Source organism: Erinaceus europaeus, chromosome 20 (genome assembly GCF_950295315.1).
Source record: "Erinaceus europaeus chromosome 20, mEriEur2.1, whole genome shotgun sequence".
Lineage (NCBI taxonomy): Eukaryota > Metazoa > Chordata > Mammalia > Eulipotyphla > Erinaceidae > Erinaceus > Erinaceus europaeus.
This window is the reverse complement of record NC_080181.1, coordinates 34,222,022-34,240,499: the sequence shown is the minus strand read 5'-3', so window position 1 is coordinate 34,240,499 and position 18,478 is coordinate 34,222,022. Positions and strand designations below refer to the sequence as shown.

The 18,478-nt window shown below is 45.8% G+C and overlaps 2 protein-coding genes across 9 annotated transcripts in view; one reads left to right on the top strand and one right to left on the bottom strand.

The window, feature by feature from the left end:
- Window positions 1–2,467, top strand: part of B3GAT1 (beta-1,3-glucuronyltransferase 1) — a 35,366-nt gene extending 32,899 nt beyond the window's left edge. For 4 of the 5 annotated variants that reach the window (XM_060179235.1, XM_060179231.1, XM_060179234.1 and 1 more), the window contains one exon: window positions 533–2,467. The gene's annotated coding sequence lies outside the window, so the exon portion shown is untranslated. The remainder of the gene's footprint in view (window positions 1–532) is intronic. The other variant, XM_060179233.1, reaches the window with a different exon arrangement.
- A 2,835-nt stretch (window positions 2,468–5,302) lies between these two features.
- LOC103121227 (beta-galactosidase-1-like protein 2) overlaps window positions 5,303–18,478 on the bottom strand; it is a 69,078-nt gene continuing 55,902 nt past the window's right edge. For 2 of the 4 annotated variants that reach the window (XM_016191945.2, XM_016191944.2), the window contains 9 exons: window positions 18,147–18,227; window positions 17,278–17,384; window positions 16,539–16,679; window positions 16,227–16,298; window positions 15,862–15,940; window positions 7,395–7,482; window positions 7,088–7,199; window positions 6,598–6,714; window positions 5,303–6,382 (listed from right to left, as the gene is read on the bottom strand). In XM_016191945.2, the coding sequence (XP_016047431.1) occupies window positions 6,296–6,382; window positions 6,598–6,714; window positions 7,088–7,199; window positions 7,395–7,482; window positions 15,862–15,940; window positions 16,227–16,298; window positions 16,539–16,679; window positions 17,278–17,384; window positions 18,147–18,227 (884 nt within the window). In that variant the 3' untranslated portion in view covers window positions 5,303–6,295. The remainder of the gene's footprint in view (window positions 6,383–6,597; window positions 6,715–7,087; window positions 7,200–7,394; window positions 7,483–15,861; window positions 15,941–16,226; window positions 16,299–16,538; window positions 16,680–17,277; window positions 17,385–18,146; window positions 18,228–18,478) is intronic. The other 2 variants (XM_060179228.1, XM_060179229.1) reach the window with 2 other exon arrangements.

Below are 18,478 nucleotides of genomic sequence, written 5' to 3'. Positions count from 1 at the left end.
TGTCTCTCCCACTGTGTCTTTGTCTAAAATGAGAGGGAAATGAGTGAAAAGGAAAGCTGGACCAGGAGCAGCAGAACTAGGCATGTGCCAGACTCTGGCATCACACACACACAGAAAATGATCCATAGGCATCACTCTCCGATACCTGCCTTACAGGTTGCTATAAGAAGCTGCTCCCAGGGTCAGGTGGTGGTGCACCTGGTTAAGCATACACAATACAGTGCACAAGGACCCAGGTTCAAGCCCCTGGTCCCCACATATGGGGGAAAGTTCCACAAGTGGTGAATCAGGGCTGTAGGTATGTCTCTGTCTCTTTCCCTCTCTACTCCCCCCTTCTCAATTTCTGTCTCTAACCAATAATAAATAAGTAAAAAATGTAAAGTAAAAAAGAAGAAGCTGTCCCCAGTAATCTCTCAAAGGACCCTGGGGGCTGCACAGAACCCCACCTGAGGGCTGAGGACTGCTCAAGATTGAGGTCATCAAGGGACTCCCCTCTTCTTCACCTGATGCCCCATCCTCTTCTCCCCTTCAGGAAACTCCTCCTCAGACCCTATTCCTGGCCTTCTGTCCTCTCCTACAGTTGGCAGTCCCTCTAAGGCAGACTCCTCGGGAATCGCCAGTACCCTCGTTTCTATTCTGAGGGCTTCAGAGAGAGCCCAGCCTCATGCCAAGACAAAGGACTGAGACCCTAAAGCACAGAAACTCCAGACCTGCTGTTCTTCCATGCAGCATGACCAGGGCCAGCGGCTGGCCTGTGGGCAACAGCCCTGAGTGAAAACAGGCCTGAAGAGAAGTGAAAGACCCCAACAGTCGAGTAGAGTATAACCTTCCCAACCACTACTGCTACTGAGCCCAGAACCCCCACACAGCACCCCCATATAGGACACTGGGCCGGAGTATTCTGAAGACCAGAGGACAGCCTGCCCTGACGACGTGGGCATCAGAAGCACCCCAGTCCCATCTTGGAGAGCTGCTCCCGAGTAGATTTACCTCGCTGGCTTTCCAGAGCAGAAGACTGGCTTGGATACCAACAGGAACCAATCTGCATAAGCCCCCAACACTCCTGTACCTCATGCTCTGTGGGAATAAGCCCCTTCATCCAGTCCCACATCCCAAAATCCTGCTCTTTCCACCACAGGGAAAGAGGAGGGTCCTCAAATTAACAGTGGCCCTAGACTGAGACCCTGTGGTCACATCGACATATCACCAAGTTCCAGGGCTGGAATGGCCAGAACCCCTTTCCTTGGAGCTCCTGGAAATCACAAACCTCACAGAAGGGTGAGACAGAAAGAGGAGGGGTCCAGAATTCCCCCCTGCCCTGGTTGGGGGCACAGGGGAGGGCTGCTTTGTTTTAGCTGAGGGTATTATGGAGAAGGGACAGGGATCAACTGGACACTATTGGGTGGGGAGGAGAAGCACTGAGCACACACCTATTTTGGAAAGGAATCTGTTTTAAATGCAAAATGAGAATGCCTCACTTGTCCCTAAACTGAGGAAAGCTGCCCACCCCACACCCCAGCAGCTTTACTCCACCAGGAAGGCCCTTCCCTGGCTGCCCCTACCTGAGGTCAGCTTTGACCAGCACGCCCTCTGGTGGCTGGCATGCTCTGCTGCAGAAAGTTGGAAGCACAATTTCCTTCCAAATGGCAGGAACAGCATGGCCTGAGTCCACTGCAGAGGTGTTTTGGAGTTTTGTTTGTCTTTGTTTTAACTGCTAACAGTCCCCACTCCATCATCACTCACTCTGGGATGATGGGACTCAGCCCAACGAATGACATAACATTGAAAAAAAATAGCACTGGCCACCTTGAGTTTTTTGAAGTGGGTTTAACTCCCCCCAGTTCTCATGAAACCATGCTGATGCTCACATCCCTGAGAAAGGAGCTCCCCACCCCTCCCCCAAGAGTACTCCAGACTCACACTTTCTGTGGTGACTTTGAGAGCAGGGGTTGTGTGGGATGGAGTGGCTGGAGAGAGCAGAGCCACCATCACATGCGGGCCTGGCTGCCCACCCCAGCCTGGATGATCTCAGGTCAGTGCAGCTAGGCTCAGGCCACTTTAGCCAAAAACCTATGGCTCATATTCAGGAAACTGGTACTGAACTACAAAGTGAAATACCTGTACCACTCCCCTACTTTTTTTGGCAGATGCTAGACCTGTTGTTTTTCCTAATATCCTCTCTTAGCTGCATGTTTATTTATTTATAATTACAACCCTGGTGGATTGCAGCTTTCACCTTTGTTGGAATATGTTTGTTCTGAGTCAGAACAGGGTCCATGACTGCTATTTGATTACCAAACCTGCTCCCTGCTGCCACCATAAAGGATGAGGCCTGGGACTTGGGTTCTGAGAACAGAGAAGGGAGAAGGTGAAGCCTGTGTAGCTGCACCTTCTGGTCTGTTTTAATTTAACTGTATTTAATTTGTTTTCAAAATTAAAAGTCAAATATGGTTTTTAACAGTCTTAACCCTCCTCAGGCCTGCTTTCTTTCTCACTTCCCACTTCAGCCACTTGATCAATACATTGTCAGTATCTGCTAGGGACAGTCGCTATCCAAGGAGTATGGAGCTGACCTCACAGAGAAGACTGTAGACACCCAGAAATCCAGCATCATCTGTTCTAAGAAGAAGCACGATGTCTCCCAGAAGAACAGTGAATGCCCTGTCAGTGGAGCCAGAGAGGCCTCGTGATGGGGGTGGAGGGGGGCGGGGGCTGAGCTGTCCAGAAGAGGAAGAATGTCCTCCCGTGGTGGAAAGAGACTCAGGAGTTCCTGACTACAGGTTTTCAGGAAAGGTGGGTGTTTGGCTGGGATACAGCAAAGGGACACAGAGTGTCAGTTATGGGAACAGTGTGAAATTTTGTGGCTTCTATAAGTGAAAAGGGGAATTTCCAATGAGGGTTTAGAACAGAGGAGCAATGTGGTCTAACTGGCCTATTAGAAGGCCCCCTCCACTTCCTGTGCAGATACAGGAAGAGATGACAGAGCAGCTTGGGGTGCACCTGGGGTTGGGATGGGTATGGAGGAAGCCTGCAGAGCCCAGACATAAGATGAGTTGGAGAACTGCAAGCACCAAAGCAAAATCTGATAGCCCACCCCCCACCTCCCACCCCAGGTGTCTCAAAGGTACAATCATGATTTGTTGATGAACTGTGGGATGTGAAAGAGATGAGCCCAAAATAATCCAAGACACGAAAGAGTAAGGCTGCCTTTTCCAGAGGCCAGTGTACAGGAGGAGCCAACACAGAGTACCACAGAGTGATCATGTGTCCCTTAGACACGTGCAAGAGAGGAAGACAAACTCCAGGCCTACAAGGTCACTCACAGTACGTGCAGAAGGAGGAGTGCAAGGGCAGGCATGGAGAGTCCCAGTATTGAGTGGTTGCGGACTTCAGGAGTCTTCAAAAGAAACAGATGAGGCCTACTGATGGGGATGATCTGGACAAACTAAATGAGCCAGAAGGTGCTTCCACTAAGGTCCTCAAATGGATAGGTACTCAGGGTTATGTGGGAGAAAGAAGGTGAAGGTAGTACTTGGTGTAGGACTAATACCCACTTTAAAGAAAGGTCACATATCCTTGCATAAATCATTTAGCATGAAAGTATCTAAGTGATTCCCCACTATACAGAGGGGTCCACAAAGACTTAAGTTCCATTCCCCCACCACATTGCAAACAGGACTCAGCCTGCAGACAGCCCCACAGAAGCAGCCTGGTATAAACAGGCATGGCAGCACAGCCATGGGGATCCAGCAAATGGGGGATCCCCATGTCTGGTTTCTTTCTTTTTTTTTTAAGATTTTTCTTCTTTTTAATATTTATTTACTTATTTTCCCTTTTGTTTCCCTGGTTGCTTAACATTGTTGTGGTTATTGATGTCGTTGTTGGATAGGGCAGAGAGAAATGGACAGAGTGGGGGGGGAAGACAGGGGGATAGAAAAACAAACACCTGCAGACCTGTTTCACTGCCTGTGCAGCAACTCCTCTGCAGGTGGGGAACCAGGGGCTCCAACCCGGATCCTTCTGCCTGTCCTTGAGCTTTGTGCCACATGCGCTTAATCCGCAGTGCCACCACCAGACTCCCCCCCATGTCTGGTTTCATCCACATGCTGGCTCTGTGTTTTCCTTTCTGAGGAATATTGGGAATAACTCTCAGATTTGGGCAAGAGTAAAGAGTCTGCCCCTATCCAGACCCCTGCCACTGTCTAGGATGTTCACTTAAATCAGTTCCATTTTGGGAGTTGGACAGTAGTGCAGCGGGTTAAGCGCATGTGGCTTCACAAGCGGTGAAGCAGGTCTGCAGGTGTCTATCTTTCTCTCTCCCTGTCTTCCCCTCCTCTCTCCATTTCTCTCTGTCCTTTTTAAAAAATTTTTAATGTTTATTTATTTTCCCTTTTTGTTGCTCTTGTTGTAGTTATTATTGTTATAGTTGCTATTGTTGTTGGATAGGGCAGAGAGAAATGGAGAGAGGAGGGGAAGACAGAGGGGGAGAGAAAGACAGACACCTGCAGACCTGCTTCACCACCTGTGAAGCGATCCCTCTGCAGGTGGGGAGCCAGGGCTTAATCAGGACCCTTACACCAATCCTTGCACTTTGCACCACGTGCACTTAACCCACTGCGTTACCGCCCAACTCCCCATTTCTCTCTGTCCTATCCAACAATGGAGACAGACAACAATAATAACTACAACAACAAAAAAAATAAGGCCAACAAAAAATGGAATAAATATTTTTTAAAAATCAGTTACATTTCTTTGCCTCCAAGTGGGTCCCTGGGGTCCTCTTCCTATGTCTGTATGTCCCTGTCCTGGCTTAGCTCTGGGCTACAGTGGCTATTGACAATAACTCTGAGCACAGAAATCTTTCAACAAGCAGAGGGTATGAGCCTGTGGGTCACTGAAAGCCTCGTGTCCTGCTGTCCCCACTGGTTACTAGAGATGCCTCCCTATCCCAAACAAGTGCCTGTTATTGGACTTTGACCATTGTTGAAGATAATGAGTGTATGGTAAAGTATCCAGAATGTTTTCTGTGAGGAGACATCTCATTTACATTGTGGGGGGGGGGAGAATCTTGAAGGACCAACAGGTTTTCGTCCCCTGCCCTCTAGCACTAGAATGTGTAAGTATTTGACTAGTCCTGTCCAGGACACTCCAGTTCACGGTGACACCTCAGGGGAAGTAGAGACCAGAATGGAGGTGGTAAGGTGCCAGGACCAGATATAGAGTGCCAGCAGGCTATATGTGTCTGACTCAAACTGTCTCTGGTTGATGGCAGCACAGATGGCATCAAGAAGTGACACCCAAAGAGTGGACACATCTCTACTGCTTTATTGCAATTCAATGAACCTGAATCAAACCACTGTATTAGATCCATGCACCTCAAATGTGGACAACTGCAAAGACAGGAATTGGCTACTGGTGTTGAGGGCAGAGACCAAACTGAAATCAAGGCCTATATTAGGCATGCAGGCTCCATGGTATTCCCCAAACTCCTAGGAACCACTTGTCCTTTCCCTCCTGGACCCTCAGAGAGGGGCATGGTTCCTGCTGGGAGCTACAGCTCCTTCTCAGTTGATGCTTCATCCCACTGCATCAAACTGGAAGTACTCTCTAATTCAGGAAAATAAGTGACTATTTCTGTTTCTCTCCAACTTCTGCATGTTACCCTGCCAGATGCAATGAAAGTGGGAATGAAAAGGAGAAAATGTGTGCCTCTCAAATGGAGCTTCTCCCAGAATTCCAGCGAAGGTGCGAGGTGGATTGTAGAGAATGAACAAAGTTGACTCAGGCAAGAATCCCTGTTTCCTCCCTGTCTTCTACAAATGGTAATAAACCCACTATATTTTAGAACCAATAAAGCAGCCATGTAGGTCATGAAAGTGAGCTGGTGATAACATTCCAAGGAACAAACTCATGCCTGTCAGTCATGCCCAACAAGTCCATGCCTGCCTGAGGAGGCCAGACATCACTAGACAGAGCTCCGAGTGACATCCTGCTGAGAGGCCTACTCCCCCTAAGAGATAGCCCTCCATCCTTTTGTAGAAGAGTAGGGAAGTAGGAAGGTGCCATCAATGAAGCTTAGTCATCACAAAGTCACTTGGATGAGAAGTCACACCCTTGCTATCTCACCTCTCCTTCACCAAGCCTAGACAAAGTAGTGGGCAGAGCTGTGGTACTTGCCCCCCAAGTTCGCTACTTATGGGAAATTCTGAGAAGACACTTCCAGGAAATGAGGGCACCCAGTGGAGAGGAAGTGACTCTCATGCTTCCCACCACCAGGGAGCATCAGCAGTGCCACTCAGTTAAAGTATTGGTTCCTGCCGAGATGGGGAGTTTCTGTAAACTGTATCACAGGGCCTGCCATCTTCTCCTCGAAAACAAGGACCTGGAGAGAAAAGGGTGGGATGTAACAGTCATAGAAGTATGAGGGAAGCTTAAGAGAAAGGCCAAGCACAGGCACCAGAGATTGGCACAAACTTGCTTCCTAATCAGCCTATATAGGCTGTGGCCACAGGCACTTCAAAAAGACATTGATTTCTAGGAAGGGAAGGGACAAGCAGGGAATCCAGAGAAAAAGGAAGAGGTAGCAAGTGCTCCCACCTTGTTGAGGCCTTGCTCCAACCAGGCACCTGGGAGGTAGAGGGTCTCCTGGGGCCCGATGTTCCAGTACCGTCCAAGATTTCGGCCATTGACGAATACTACCCCCTTCTCCCAGCCCTGTCAGCAGAGCAAGGAAGGTATCATGGATCACAAAAGTCACCCAGAAGAAGCTTCCTGGGAAGGCAGACACTAACCATGCATTCTCAGCCTCCAAGTGACCCAGGTGAACAAGGTCTTACCAGCTACAAACTAATGAACAGGTGGGTCAGTCTTCCAGCTTCCCTTCCCACTAATTCTAACTAGCAGTTCACCATGCTCAGAGCCAATTGAGGAATCAGCACCAGGGGGATCCCCACCCTCTACTCCAGAGTGGTCTCAGGGGGCTGTCACAGAGGACAGGCAGACCTGTCTGGGCACTGGTGGCACAAAGGGCTCAGCAAGGCCATGAGGCCCCCCTAAGGGATCTGGGAACCTGGGAGGGGGTACCAACCTCCAGCTTCATGAAGGTGTCAGAGGGAGAAAAGGCAACTGATAAGGGCCCCAGGAAGAAAGCAGGGAAGGCAGGGGCATCGGGGATAGGGCTCCACGTCCCAGAGGAGAACCTATGGACAGAATGGGGGACAAGGAAGGGAGAGGGCTATATCTCAGGTCTCCAGCCCCCATTTCCCACCTCCAGCACTGGTCCTTCCCCCATCTTAGCACTCCTGGGGCTCTGGGTTTGTAGGCCTGAGGGGGAGGGGGATGATCTGTGGGTCACTGTGTGTGACCCAGGAGTAACACATGACAGGGGGACCCACCTCTGAAAGAACTTCTCTTTCATATCCAGGCTGTAGATTTTGAATTTTTTCAGGGGAGAATCATTCAAGTAGATATTTCCAATTATACCTGTGGTGAGGAGGGAAGGAAAACCTGAGCAAAGCCATGCAGGGCAGGGGGCAGTTTACAGCTAACCTGGCCACAGCCAGGAACATACATGGAAGTTTCCAGAATGTTCAAATAACAGTGGTAGAACAAGCACATGCCTGACCTATATGAGACCTTGTTTGATTGCTGGCACCAAAAGTAAATATGTAAATAAATAACAGTTTTAATGGTCAGGGGATGTATTTCAGTATAAAGTTCAAGTGAAGATTTCTCCTTCTGTTATATATTCCTGCAAGTGTAAAACCTTCCCTAGAAGTCCCAAAGGGAGGAAGAGTAACATCAGTATTTTCCAGACCCATGGATTTGTTTTTTATTGTCACCAGGGTCATCACTGAGGCTCAGTGCCTGCACAGTTAATCAACTACTTTCAGTGGCCTTTTCTGAGTAGAACAAAGAAAAGTTGAGAGGAAAAGGAGATAGACAGGGAGACACCTGCAGCTCTGTTATCATCACTCATGAAGCTTCCCCTTGCAGGTAGACTCTGAGGGCTTAAACCCAGGTCCTTGTGCATGGTCACATGTGTAGTAAACCAGGTACACCACCACCCAGTCCCCAAGTTCTAGGAAGTGTATTGATGGATGTATCTGAAGTAATACCATTCCTAAAGATATCATAGAACAGATAATCTCTGGCCTCTGAGGGGGACACTTCCTTTTGGGGATGAGGATTTCAACACAGTAAAATGAGACTAAAATGGTGGGTATCCAAGAGGTCACAGTGATTCTAATCTAGCTTCTCAAGAACAGTATCAGTACAGTCTCTAGTTGACCAGATCTAAAAAGCCAGCCAGAATCTCTATACAGTCTAGGAGTAAAGATATGCATTTAAGTGGTCCAAAAGGTGGCGCAGTGGTAACGCTTTGGACTCTCAAGCATGAGGTCCCGAGTTTGATCCCTGACAGCACATGTGCCAGAGTAAAGTCTGGTTTTTTCTCTCTCCTCCTGTCTTTCTCATAAATACATAAAATCTTTAAAAAAGAAAAAAAAGATATGCAGGGGGCAGAGCCAAGATGACAACTTGGAGGCAGCTGCTGCTGTGAGCTCCAACAACTTATGACCTAGGATTCACTGGATAGGGTAGGATACTGGGCCATCAGCAGGAGGGTGAATAAGGGGTCCTAAGTGTGACACCAAGGAGGGGTCCTATAGCTCACTCTTGGGTTAGAAAACAGAGGAAAAAGAAAGGAAATCTTTTGATTATTTCTGAAGCTCACCCCCCCCCACCCCAGATCCAGATGCCAGGGGCTGGACAGCCACTCCAAGCAGGCTTCCCGCTGAGCTATTTTCTTTACCAAGATTCCTGGCTCACAAGGGGTGTCATTCAAATCCTTTTCCTTTTTGATTTCCTTCTCTTTTTTTTTTTTTCTAAGTGGCTGGAGCTCTATTTGAGTGACAAAATATCTGATCAATAAGAGCCTCATCCTTGCCTGGGAAAGACTACCTGGAGTTTTTTTTTTTGGATACTTCTTACAATTGACTAATTGACTGTTTTTGCTAAGGCTGCCTGAGCCAATCTGGAGCTGTCCAAGCTGTAGACTGACTGTTAGGGATTTTTACTCTATTTTATTATTACTATTATATATATATGTGTGTCCCTTCCCTCCCCTTCAGGTTGACCAAAATTAACTGTTACTATTTTTTCCATTACCAGGTAACTGGGTGTCCTATCCACTGTGAGAAGAACTTGTTTCACTCTACCTCTTCCAAGCACTCTCCCCTTTTTCCTTCCTTCTAGCTAATTCAAAAAAAAAAAAAACTCCTTTCACTGCTCTTTTTATTTTCTTGCTCTTGTCTTCTTTTCTTCCTTCCTCCTTCTTCTATTTTCTGAATTCACTGTTACTCGTTCGTGAATTATTTGGGGGAAGAAATCTGACTCAGAGTGGACTCTGTGTGTGTCTCTCTCTCCTCTACTTCCCTTTCTACTCTTGTTATCCCTAGAAATTACAGTGGATAGTAGATTTGCATAATTGTTTATTCTTGCATTCCCTTTTTCCCTTTTTCTTTTTCTTTTGGACTTGGTTGCTGTTTTTTCTTGGACTGGAGGTGTTGTTTGGCTAACTGGTATTGGTTGAATTGCATAAATCCTTGCTTCAATTGCTCTTGTTGTAATTTATGAGGTTTGTGACTGCGTTTGTGAAAGGTCTTTAGTGTAGCATGGCTTCTACTCAAAACACAACAACTAAAGAATGACAGAACAGAAAAATAAAAACCAAATCAATAAAAAATGGTTAAATCAAGAGAAAATAAAACTGCAACCACAATGAATCAGGATAGGAACCCAGAAGAAACTCCAAAATCAGTCAAAAGTAACCATAGATAAAAAAGGATGAAAGCACTGATAAACCTAATAATCACAGAAATGAAGACAACTATAGAGGAAAGGGTGATCAGAATTAGGGAAACAACAGAATTAGGTAGCTAGTATTTCCCTAGTATTTCCCAGGGAAATACTAGCTACCTCGAGGTAATTAGAGAACTGAAAACTGAAATATCTGAACTAAAAGTTCAATTAGCAGAACAAGCTAATACTATAAAGGAACTGAAGAAAGAAGAATATCAGCAGACTTCTCCACACAAACTCTAGAAGCCAGAAGAGAATGGCAAGATATCTATCGAGCCCTGAATGAAAAAGGGTTTCAACCAAGGATAATATATCCTGCTAGACTTTCATACAAGCTAGATAGAGGGACCAAAACCTTCTCAAACAGACAACAGTTAAAGGGGAAACCATCACTAAGCCTGCCCTGAAAGAGGTTCTAAAAGACTTCTTATAAATAAGAGCATCATCATAATACTTGCCAAATATCAGAGCAAATAAAAAAATGTTGAAAAATGGCACTACCATACATTAAATCCATAATATCAATAAAATTCAATAGCTTAAACTCACCCATTAAAAGGCACAGAGTGGGAGGATGGATCAGAAAACACAACCCAACCATATTCTGCATGCAAGAATCCCATCTCACCCAACAAGACAAGCAGACTTAAAGTGAAAGGATGGTAAACTATAATACAGGCTAGTGGACCACAAAAAAGGCAGAAACAGCCATTCTCATCTATGACACAATAGACTTTAAATTAAATAAAGTAATAAAAGATAGGCAAGGCCATTACATAATGATGAGAGAATGAATCAACCAAGAAGATTTAACAATTATTAACATCTATGCACCCAATGAGGGACCATCTAAATACATCAAACACCTACTGAAAGAACTACAAAAACACATCAATAGTAATACAATAATAGTGGGAGACTTCAACACCCCCCTCGCACACTTGGACAGATCAACGAAGCAGAGAATCAACAAAGAAAAAAGAGAATTAAATGTAGAGATTGACAAACTAGACCTCCTGGACATTTTCAGAGTTCTTCACCCAAAAAAACTGAAATACACATTCTTTTCAAATCCACACAGCACATACTAAAGGATACACCACATGTTAGGCCACAAAGACAGCATCAACAAATTCAAGAGCATTGAAATCATCCCAAGTACCTTCTCAGACCACAGTGGAGTAAAGCTAACATTTAACAACAAACAGAAAATTACTAAAAGACACAGAATTAGGAAACTAAAAAACATACTGCTTAAGAACTGCTGGGTCAGAGAGAGACTCAAGCAAGAAATTCAAATGTTCATGGAAACAAATGAAAATGAAGACACAAGCTATCAAAATATTTGAGAGACAGCTAAAGCAGTACTGAGAGGGAAACTAATAGCCATACAGTCACATATTAAAGAATAAGAAAAAGCTCGAATAAACGACCTTACTGCACACCTTAAGGACTTAGAGGAAGAGGAAAAAAGTAACCCTAAAACAACCAGAAGGACAGAAATCACTAATATTAAAGCAGAAATAAACAACATCAAAAATAAGAGAACAATGAAGCCAAATGATCAATGAAGATCAATGTTGGTTCTTTGAAAAATTAAACAAGATTGACTAACCCTTAGACAGACTCACTAAAAAAAAAAAAAAAAAAGACTCAAATAAATAGAATTGTAAATGATAGAGGAGATACTACAAATGACACCACAGAAATCCAGAAAATCATGTGAAACTTCTATGAAGAACTACACGCCACCAAGCTAGAGAATCTGGAAGAAATGGACGAATTCCTAGAAACATATGCCCTTCCAAAACTGAACCAAGAAAAAGTACAAAACCTAAATGCACCAATTACAGACAAAGAAATCGAAACAGTAAATTAAGAATCTTTCCAAAAACAAAAGTCCTGGACCAGATGGCTTCACAAATGAATTCTATAAAACCTTCAGGAAACAGTTATCTATATTTCTAAAGCTTTTCCACAAGGTCAAAGAAACAGCAACAGTCCCTTCCACCTTCTATGAAGCCAACATCACCCTGATACCAAAAGCAGATAAGGACACAACAAAAAAGGGAAACTACAGACTGATATCTCTGATGAACATAGATGCCAAAATATTAAACAAAATCCTGGCCAACTGGTTACAGCAATATATCAAAAAGATTGTTCATCATAACCAAGTGGGATTTATCCAAGGAATGCAAGGCTGGTTCAACATACATAAGTCAATCATGTCATTCACATCAAATAGGACAGAGCAACAAATGCTGAAGAGGATATGGGGACAGAGGAACCCTTCTGCACTGCTGGTGGGAATGTAAATTGGTCCAGCCTCTCTGGACAGCAGTCTAGAGAACTCTCACAAGGCTAGACATGGACCTTCCATATGACCCACTAATTCCTCTCCCATGGATATATCCCAAGAACTCCATAACACCCAACCAAAAAGATATGTGTACACCTATGTTCATAGCAGCACAATTCATAATAGCTAAAACCTGGAAGCAACCCAAGTGCCCAACAACAGAAGAGTGGCTGAGAATGCTGTGGTATATATACACAATGGAATACTATGCAGCTATTAAGAACAATGAACCCACTTTCTGTGACCCTTCATGGATGGAGATAAAAGGAATTACGTTAAGTGAGCTAAGTCAGAAAAATAAAGACAAGTATGGCATGATCCCACTCATAAACAGAAGTTGAGAAAGAATAACAGAAATGGAAACTCAAAGGAAAAATACACAATAGTCTGTAGTGACTCAGTATCAAGTTCATAATGAAATAGTGTCTACTTAGACTTAGATACCCTCCTCACCTACTTCTTATTACAGTTCTCTCACTCACTCCAAAGCTAACCTTATCAAAGCAAGGAATGCAAAAGCTGATTATGGGCAAGAGATTGGCATACTTTATCGATGACTCTTTAGTCACTATCAGGCCATTCCATCAGCTGGGTCCCTAATCGGGGAGTCCTGAGATTCCCAAACAGACTTGATGGGCCTCTAACTCGAATAAATCCCTCTCTCCATTGTTACCAGTCATCTCTATCAAGAACAACAAAATAGACCCCTTTGTGGGCCCCCATAGGACCTTGCCCTCAACTTGGATCAACAATGGTAGAGAATGTTCCATCCTCAGAAGGGAGGATGGACAACATACTCTATGCTATACCTGAGGAAGACAGGTCAATATTGGGGCAGCAGGGAATGTTCCTATTCATGACCACACAATGTGAGCTCAGATCTACAGGGATGCAGAGGTCACACAGGCTCCTAAGCTAATTATGGTCCCCAGATCACATCAAATCGATGGGGTTTACAGTCAACAATACTTATACCCCTTTCCCATATTAGGGAGCTACTCTCTTTCCCTGATCCAGCTTTCTGGTTCTTTTTCCAGCCCTGACATCATCTCCCCAGACAATAACTTGGATCCACTGGTATATCAGATTTCAGGCTAGGGGCAAAAAGAAAAAGAAAAAAAAAAAAAAACTAGTATAGCCACAGGCCCTTGGGAATTTAAGTAAAATATGCCTACTAGCTATCTACAAATTGAAGGACCCACCAACTCTTCATCTGCACTATTCCAGCCCTTAGGTCCATGATTGGTCAACAATTTGTTTGGCTTTGTATGTTAACTCTGTTTTCAGTCACCAGGTTCCAGATGCTAGCATGATGCCGACCAGACTTCCCTGGACGGACAGCCCCACCAATGTGTCCTGGAGCTCTGCTTCCCCAGACCCCTTCCCCACTAAGGAAAGAGAGAAACAGGCTGGGAGTATGGGTCAACCTGTAAACACCCATGTTCATCGGGGAAGCAATTACAGAAGCCAGACCTTCCACCTTATCATCCCACATGACTTTGGGTCCATACTCCCAGAGAGTTAAAGAATAGGAAAGCTATCAGGGGAGGGGATGGGATACAGAGTTCTGGTGGTGGGAATTGTGTAGAGTTGTACCCCTCTTAACCTATGGTTTTGTCAATGTTTCCTTTTTTTGTTGTTCCTCCAGGGTTATTGCTGGGCTCGGTGCCTGCACCATGAATCCACTGCTCCTGGAGGCCATTTTTCCCCCTTTTTGTTGCCCTAGTTGTTGCAGCTTCGTTGCGGTTATTATTGCCATTGTTGACATTGCTTTGTTGTTGGATAGGACAGAGAGAAATGGAGAGAGGAGGGGAAGACAGAGAGAGAGGGGAGAGAAAGATAGACACCTGCAGACCTGTTTCACTGCCCGTGAAGCGACTCCCCTGCAGGTGGGGAGCCGGGGGCTCGAACTGGGATCCTTACGCCGGTCCCTGCGCTTTGCGCCACGTGCACTTAACCCACTGCGCCACCGCCCGACTCCCCAATGTTTCCTTTTTATAAATAAAAAATTAAAAAATAAATAAAAAGATACACATTTAAAGTAAACCATGAACAGATGGAGATACTACTTGGGTATCTAAGCTTGAGAAATCACACACACTTGAATAGAAATTGATTAGCACCTGGGGGACAGTGACTCTCTCTCTCCAGCCCTGGATCACACAGCTGCATGCTGCTGAGTGGGAAGACGGGTGGGCTGGGGAAGGGAAAGGGGTGCTGGCTCTGTGAGCCTACAGGTGCAGGACTAAGGTACAGCTGGGGTACAGAATACACTCTAGACAGGAAGTCAATGCCATATATCATTGAGCTGTTCCAGAGTCCAAAAACCCTGTCCATAGAAGGTCAGGGTCCACAGTCAAGGACAACAGGGCCCAGGAGGCAGAGACTGGGCACAGTGGCAGGTTGGCTATTCCATTAAATCCAGGAGAGCAAAGTCAGGACAGAGAACTACCAGAGGAAAGTGCTAAGGCTCAGAGCAGAACTCTGGGGAACTGTTTAGAAAAAAATAATAAATGGAAGGAGGACTGAACATGCTACAAACTGCTCTAGGATCCTTCTAGAGAGACCTGAGACAGCCAGGACCCAGGAAACCCTACATCATCCTGTGGGATGAGGGAAGGAGATAAGAGTTTCCCCATAGCAAAGGCCCCCAAGAGACTTGGCAATTCAGCCTGCCTCAGTGCAAGATTTATTTTGTCTTAGCTCTTACTGCATAACTCACCTGGAACCACCACATTTTGATAGATAAGGAGAGACAAATTTAAGTGTGAAGGTTAAAAAGTCCAGGGAAGATAAACTGAACTGGGCTGTTCTGTGGGTGTGCTATCTGGAGTAACAACAGTTATAGGAACAATCCCCCCACAATGAGATGCTCAGCGGGGATCAACATGGACTAAGAAAAGAAAGTCAATGTGGACACTCATGAAAGCAGGGTCCTACGCCTTTATTAGATCTTTGGGAATGCTCATGCTTGTCCTTCACACACCACACCCTGCTAAAGCACATCCCTGCTAAAGAGAACTGCAGCCCAGGGAGATCTGGAGAGACTAGCTCTTGGTTCCCTGGGTGTTTACTGGGTATGTGAATAGCACACAAAGGGAGTGTCAGTGAATAGAGGTCAGATCAGGCCTGTCACTCCATGTACACTGCCTTCCAGTGGGCCTCCATGGCTCACTTCAATGCAGTGTGTTTCCATGACCCACCTCCCTCCAGTGGGTTCCACGACCCTCTTTATAATGAGCTCTGTCACCCAACTCCCTCCAATGGATCTCCATTACTCCATTATTTCCTCTCTAATAGGCTCCCTGACACTCTTTACAATGGGCCCCATGACCCACCTCCCTCCAATGGAACTCCCTTACCCCATTACTTCCTCTCCAGTAGGCTCCATGATCCAGCTCCCTCCAATGGGTTCCATAACCCTCTTGACAAGGGTACCCATGACCCACCTCCCTCCAGTGTGTTCCATGATCCTCTTTACAATGGGCTCTACAACCCACCTCCCTCCAGTGGGTCTCCATTACCCCCACTTCACTGCAATCAGCTTCCATGGCTTATTGGCATGCTGTAAGGAGAAAAGATAGACAGTTGTGTGTTGAACATTAGTGGATCTTCTCTTAGTCTGTTTTGTGACCCACCTTTGCGCTGGTCATCAATATTATCCCCATAGTTGACTCGTCCACGATTCTCCACCAAGATCCTCAGTATGGTATAACCCTGCCAAGAACATAATGGTCCCTAAGGTTCCAGGAATTATGCCCTCATTGTCCAGTGAAATGTCATAACTGCACCCTGAACTACCCATGTGGAACCCTGTATCTCCTATACTCTGAGGATGGGAATGGAAGGGTCCCTGCTAATTAAGGAGCAATGCTCTGAATGCTTCTCCATGGGCAGTTCTGTGGCTCACAGAGCACTTGTCTTCCAGATCTTCATGTCCGACTCCTAATATGCCTGGGAATCCTCTGGTGCTAGCTTCACCCAGCTCCCCAGAATAACAAACCTGGATCAATGGGATACCAATCTCCTTCTTTTCATAGTCCAAGAATCCTATAGATACTGTGTTCACAAAGACCTGCCAAGTGAACAGACAGAAAACACCTATGGGTCCAAAGGAATGAGGAGGGCGGGTCAATCCAGATAGAGGATAAGTGAACACCCATGATGACAGCTGGACAGGACTGCACAGTGGACAGAAGTAGACCACATCTACTCAGCATTCACAAATACCCATATAGGCACTGAAGAGACAGTGGAAGTGTGTTGTAGGGCCTGAGTCCTGTGTGGTCATGGACATTAAAGGAGCTGCTCCTACCTGTCCCCGGTCACGCACGAGACCCCTGAGGACCCCGGAAGAGGTAATGGAAGTCTCATACAGAATGTATCCGAAGGACTGGCCATTTCCATTGTTTACTGGCAGGTTCTCCATGTTGACTGGCTTTTCAGCATATACTGGCTGGAGAGAGAAACACCAGGGAGGCACAGGGACGAGGCTTGGGGGGCTGCTCAACAGAGGAGAGAGACAGCAGCCCTCTGGGGGAATGTTGAGTGACAGAAAGATCCTGATCTGATGATCAGGGGAAGTTCACACTCAGGGGTAGAGGTGGCATCTGAGGTCTAACATTTCCTTCTATTTTGCTTTCCTAGTATGTGCATACATACACACACATGTATTCACATATACACAGTCAACTCAGTTGACTGGTTTTCCAAGTTGTCAAACTCTGATTTTGAATTCTCAGCCTTCTCTCTCCAGGGTCAGAAGGGAGGAAGGTATGATAATAACAGATGGCAGCCCTGCATTGTACTAGACTTGAGGATTTCTAAACTGCTACTATTTCTGCACCTCTGAGTCAGTCATTGTCCTAAGAGGAGACAACCCTTCTGTACCACCCAGCTTTCCCGCAAGTGGTTTGTTTCTTCCACTCCACACTAAAGGGAGTCTGAGTTTTAAGGTTAGACCTCAGTGCCCTCTAGGGTTCTCTTCCTCCACGGGTCCTTCTGGAAAGCTTCCTAGCCAGCTCTGTGCCCAACTCCCCTCCTGCAGCACTCACCACCTCCATGTACTGCAGAGCATCCCACAGTGACAGGTAGAAGGAAGGTCTCAAGGGTTCATATGCTGTCTTGGGGAGAAGATCGGGTGGGATAGGAAGAGGGACACCTGGCAGACAGACAATGAAGCCAATAAAGCCAATCCAAAAGGATTCAAAGTGTCCTTGCCTCCTCCAGCCTCCCTGGCCCATGGTGCCCCTCCATGGGCCTGATGTGCTCCTGCATCACACAACCACAAGGAGCACAGGCTCATTCTCAGACAGGCCCATGCCCCACAGGAAATGCCTAGAAGCAGGCAGGGCAGGGATATCTTTCTTCTCCTTCTCCTTCCTGTTCTCCTCCTCCTCCCCCTTGTTTTTTACTGCCACCAAAGTTATTGCTGGAGCTTGGTGCCAGCACTACAAATCCACCAATCCTGGCAGCCATTTTCCCCTTTTTCCCCTATTTTTATTGAATAGGACAGAGAGAACTTGAGAGGGGAGGAGGAGATAGGGAGAGAGAGAGAGAGAGAGAGAGAGAGAGAGAGACAGACCTGCAGACCTGCTTCACCACTTGTGAAGTGACCCCTCTGCAGATGAAGAGCAGGGGCTCAAACACAGGTCCTAGCTCATGGTATTATGTGTGCTTAACTGGGTGTGCCACCAACAGACCCCAGACCCTCCTTCTATCCTTAATATTCTTAACCTCAAGAGGAAGGTGGAGCCACATCTGGTATAAACTCTAATGGAATCAGTCTCTCCAATATGCCTGTCCTTGTCTAGAACATTATTGTTTACAGATCAATTGGGGGTTGAGCTGAGAAAGTAGGAAAATGATTTTAGGTGTCCCAGCATCCAAATAATTGCTTGAAAGTCAGCACTCTGCAGGGTACCTGAGAGGGAGCTGAAGAAGTCTCGGAGCTTGACATATTTGGCAGTGTAATCCCCAGCCTCTGTCAGCACCGCATCATAATCTGCAAAACAGCAGCTGTGTTGGTCACTCATGTCTGAGGAGAATGTCTATGACAGCAAAAATGAAAGGGGGAATCTGGGGAAGGACAGCACATCCTAGGAATATGGGAGACTAGACGTTTTTGGTTTGTGTCATTAGTCAGAATCGTATAAATATTAGAACCTGGAGGACAGTGACTATATACTATATACTATATACTATATACTATATACTATATACTATATACTATATACTAAATACTACAGCACGCAG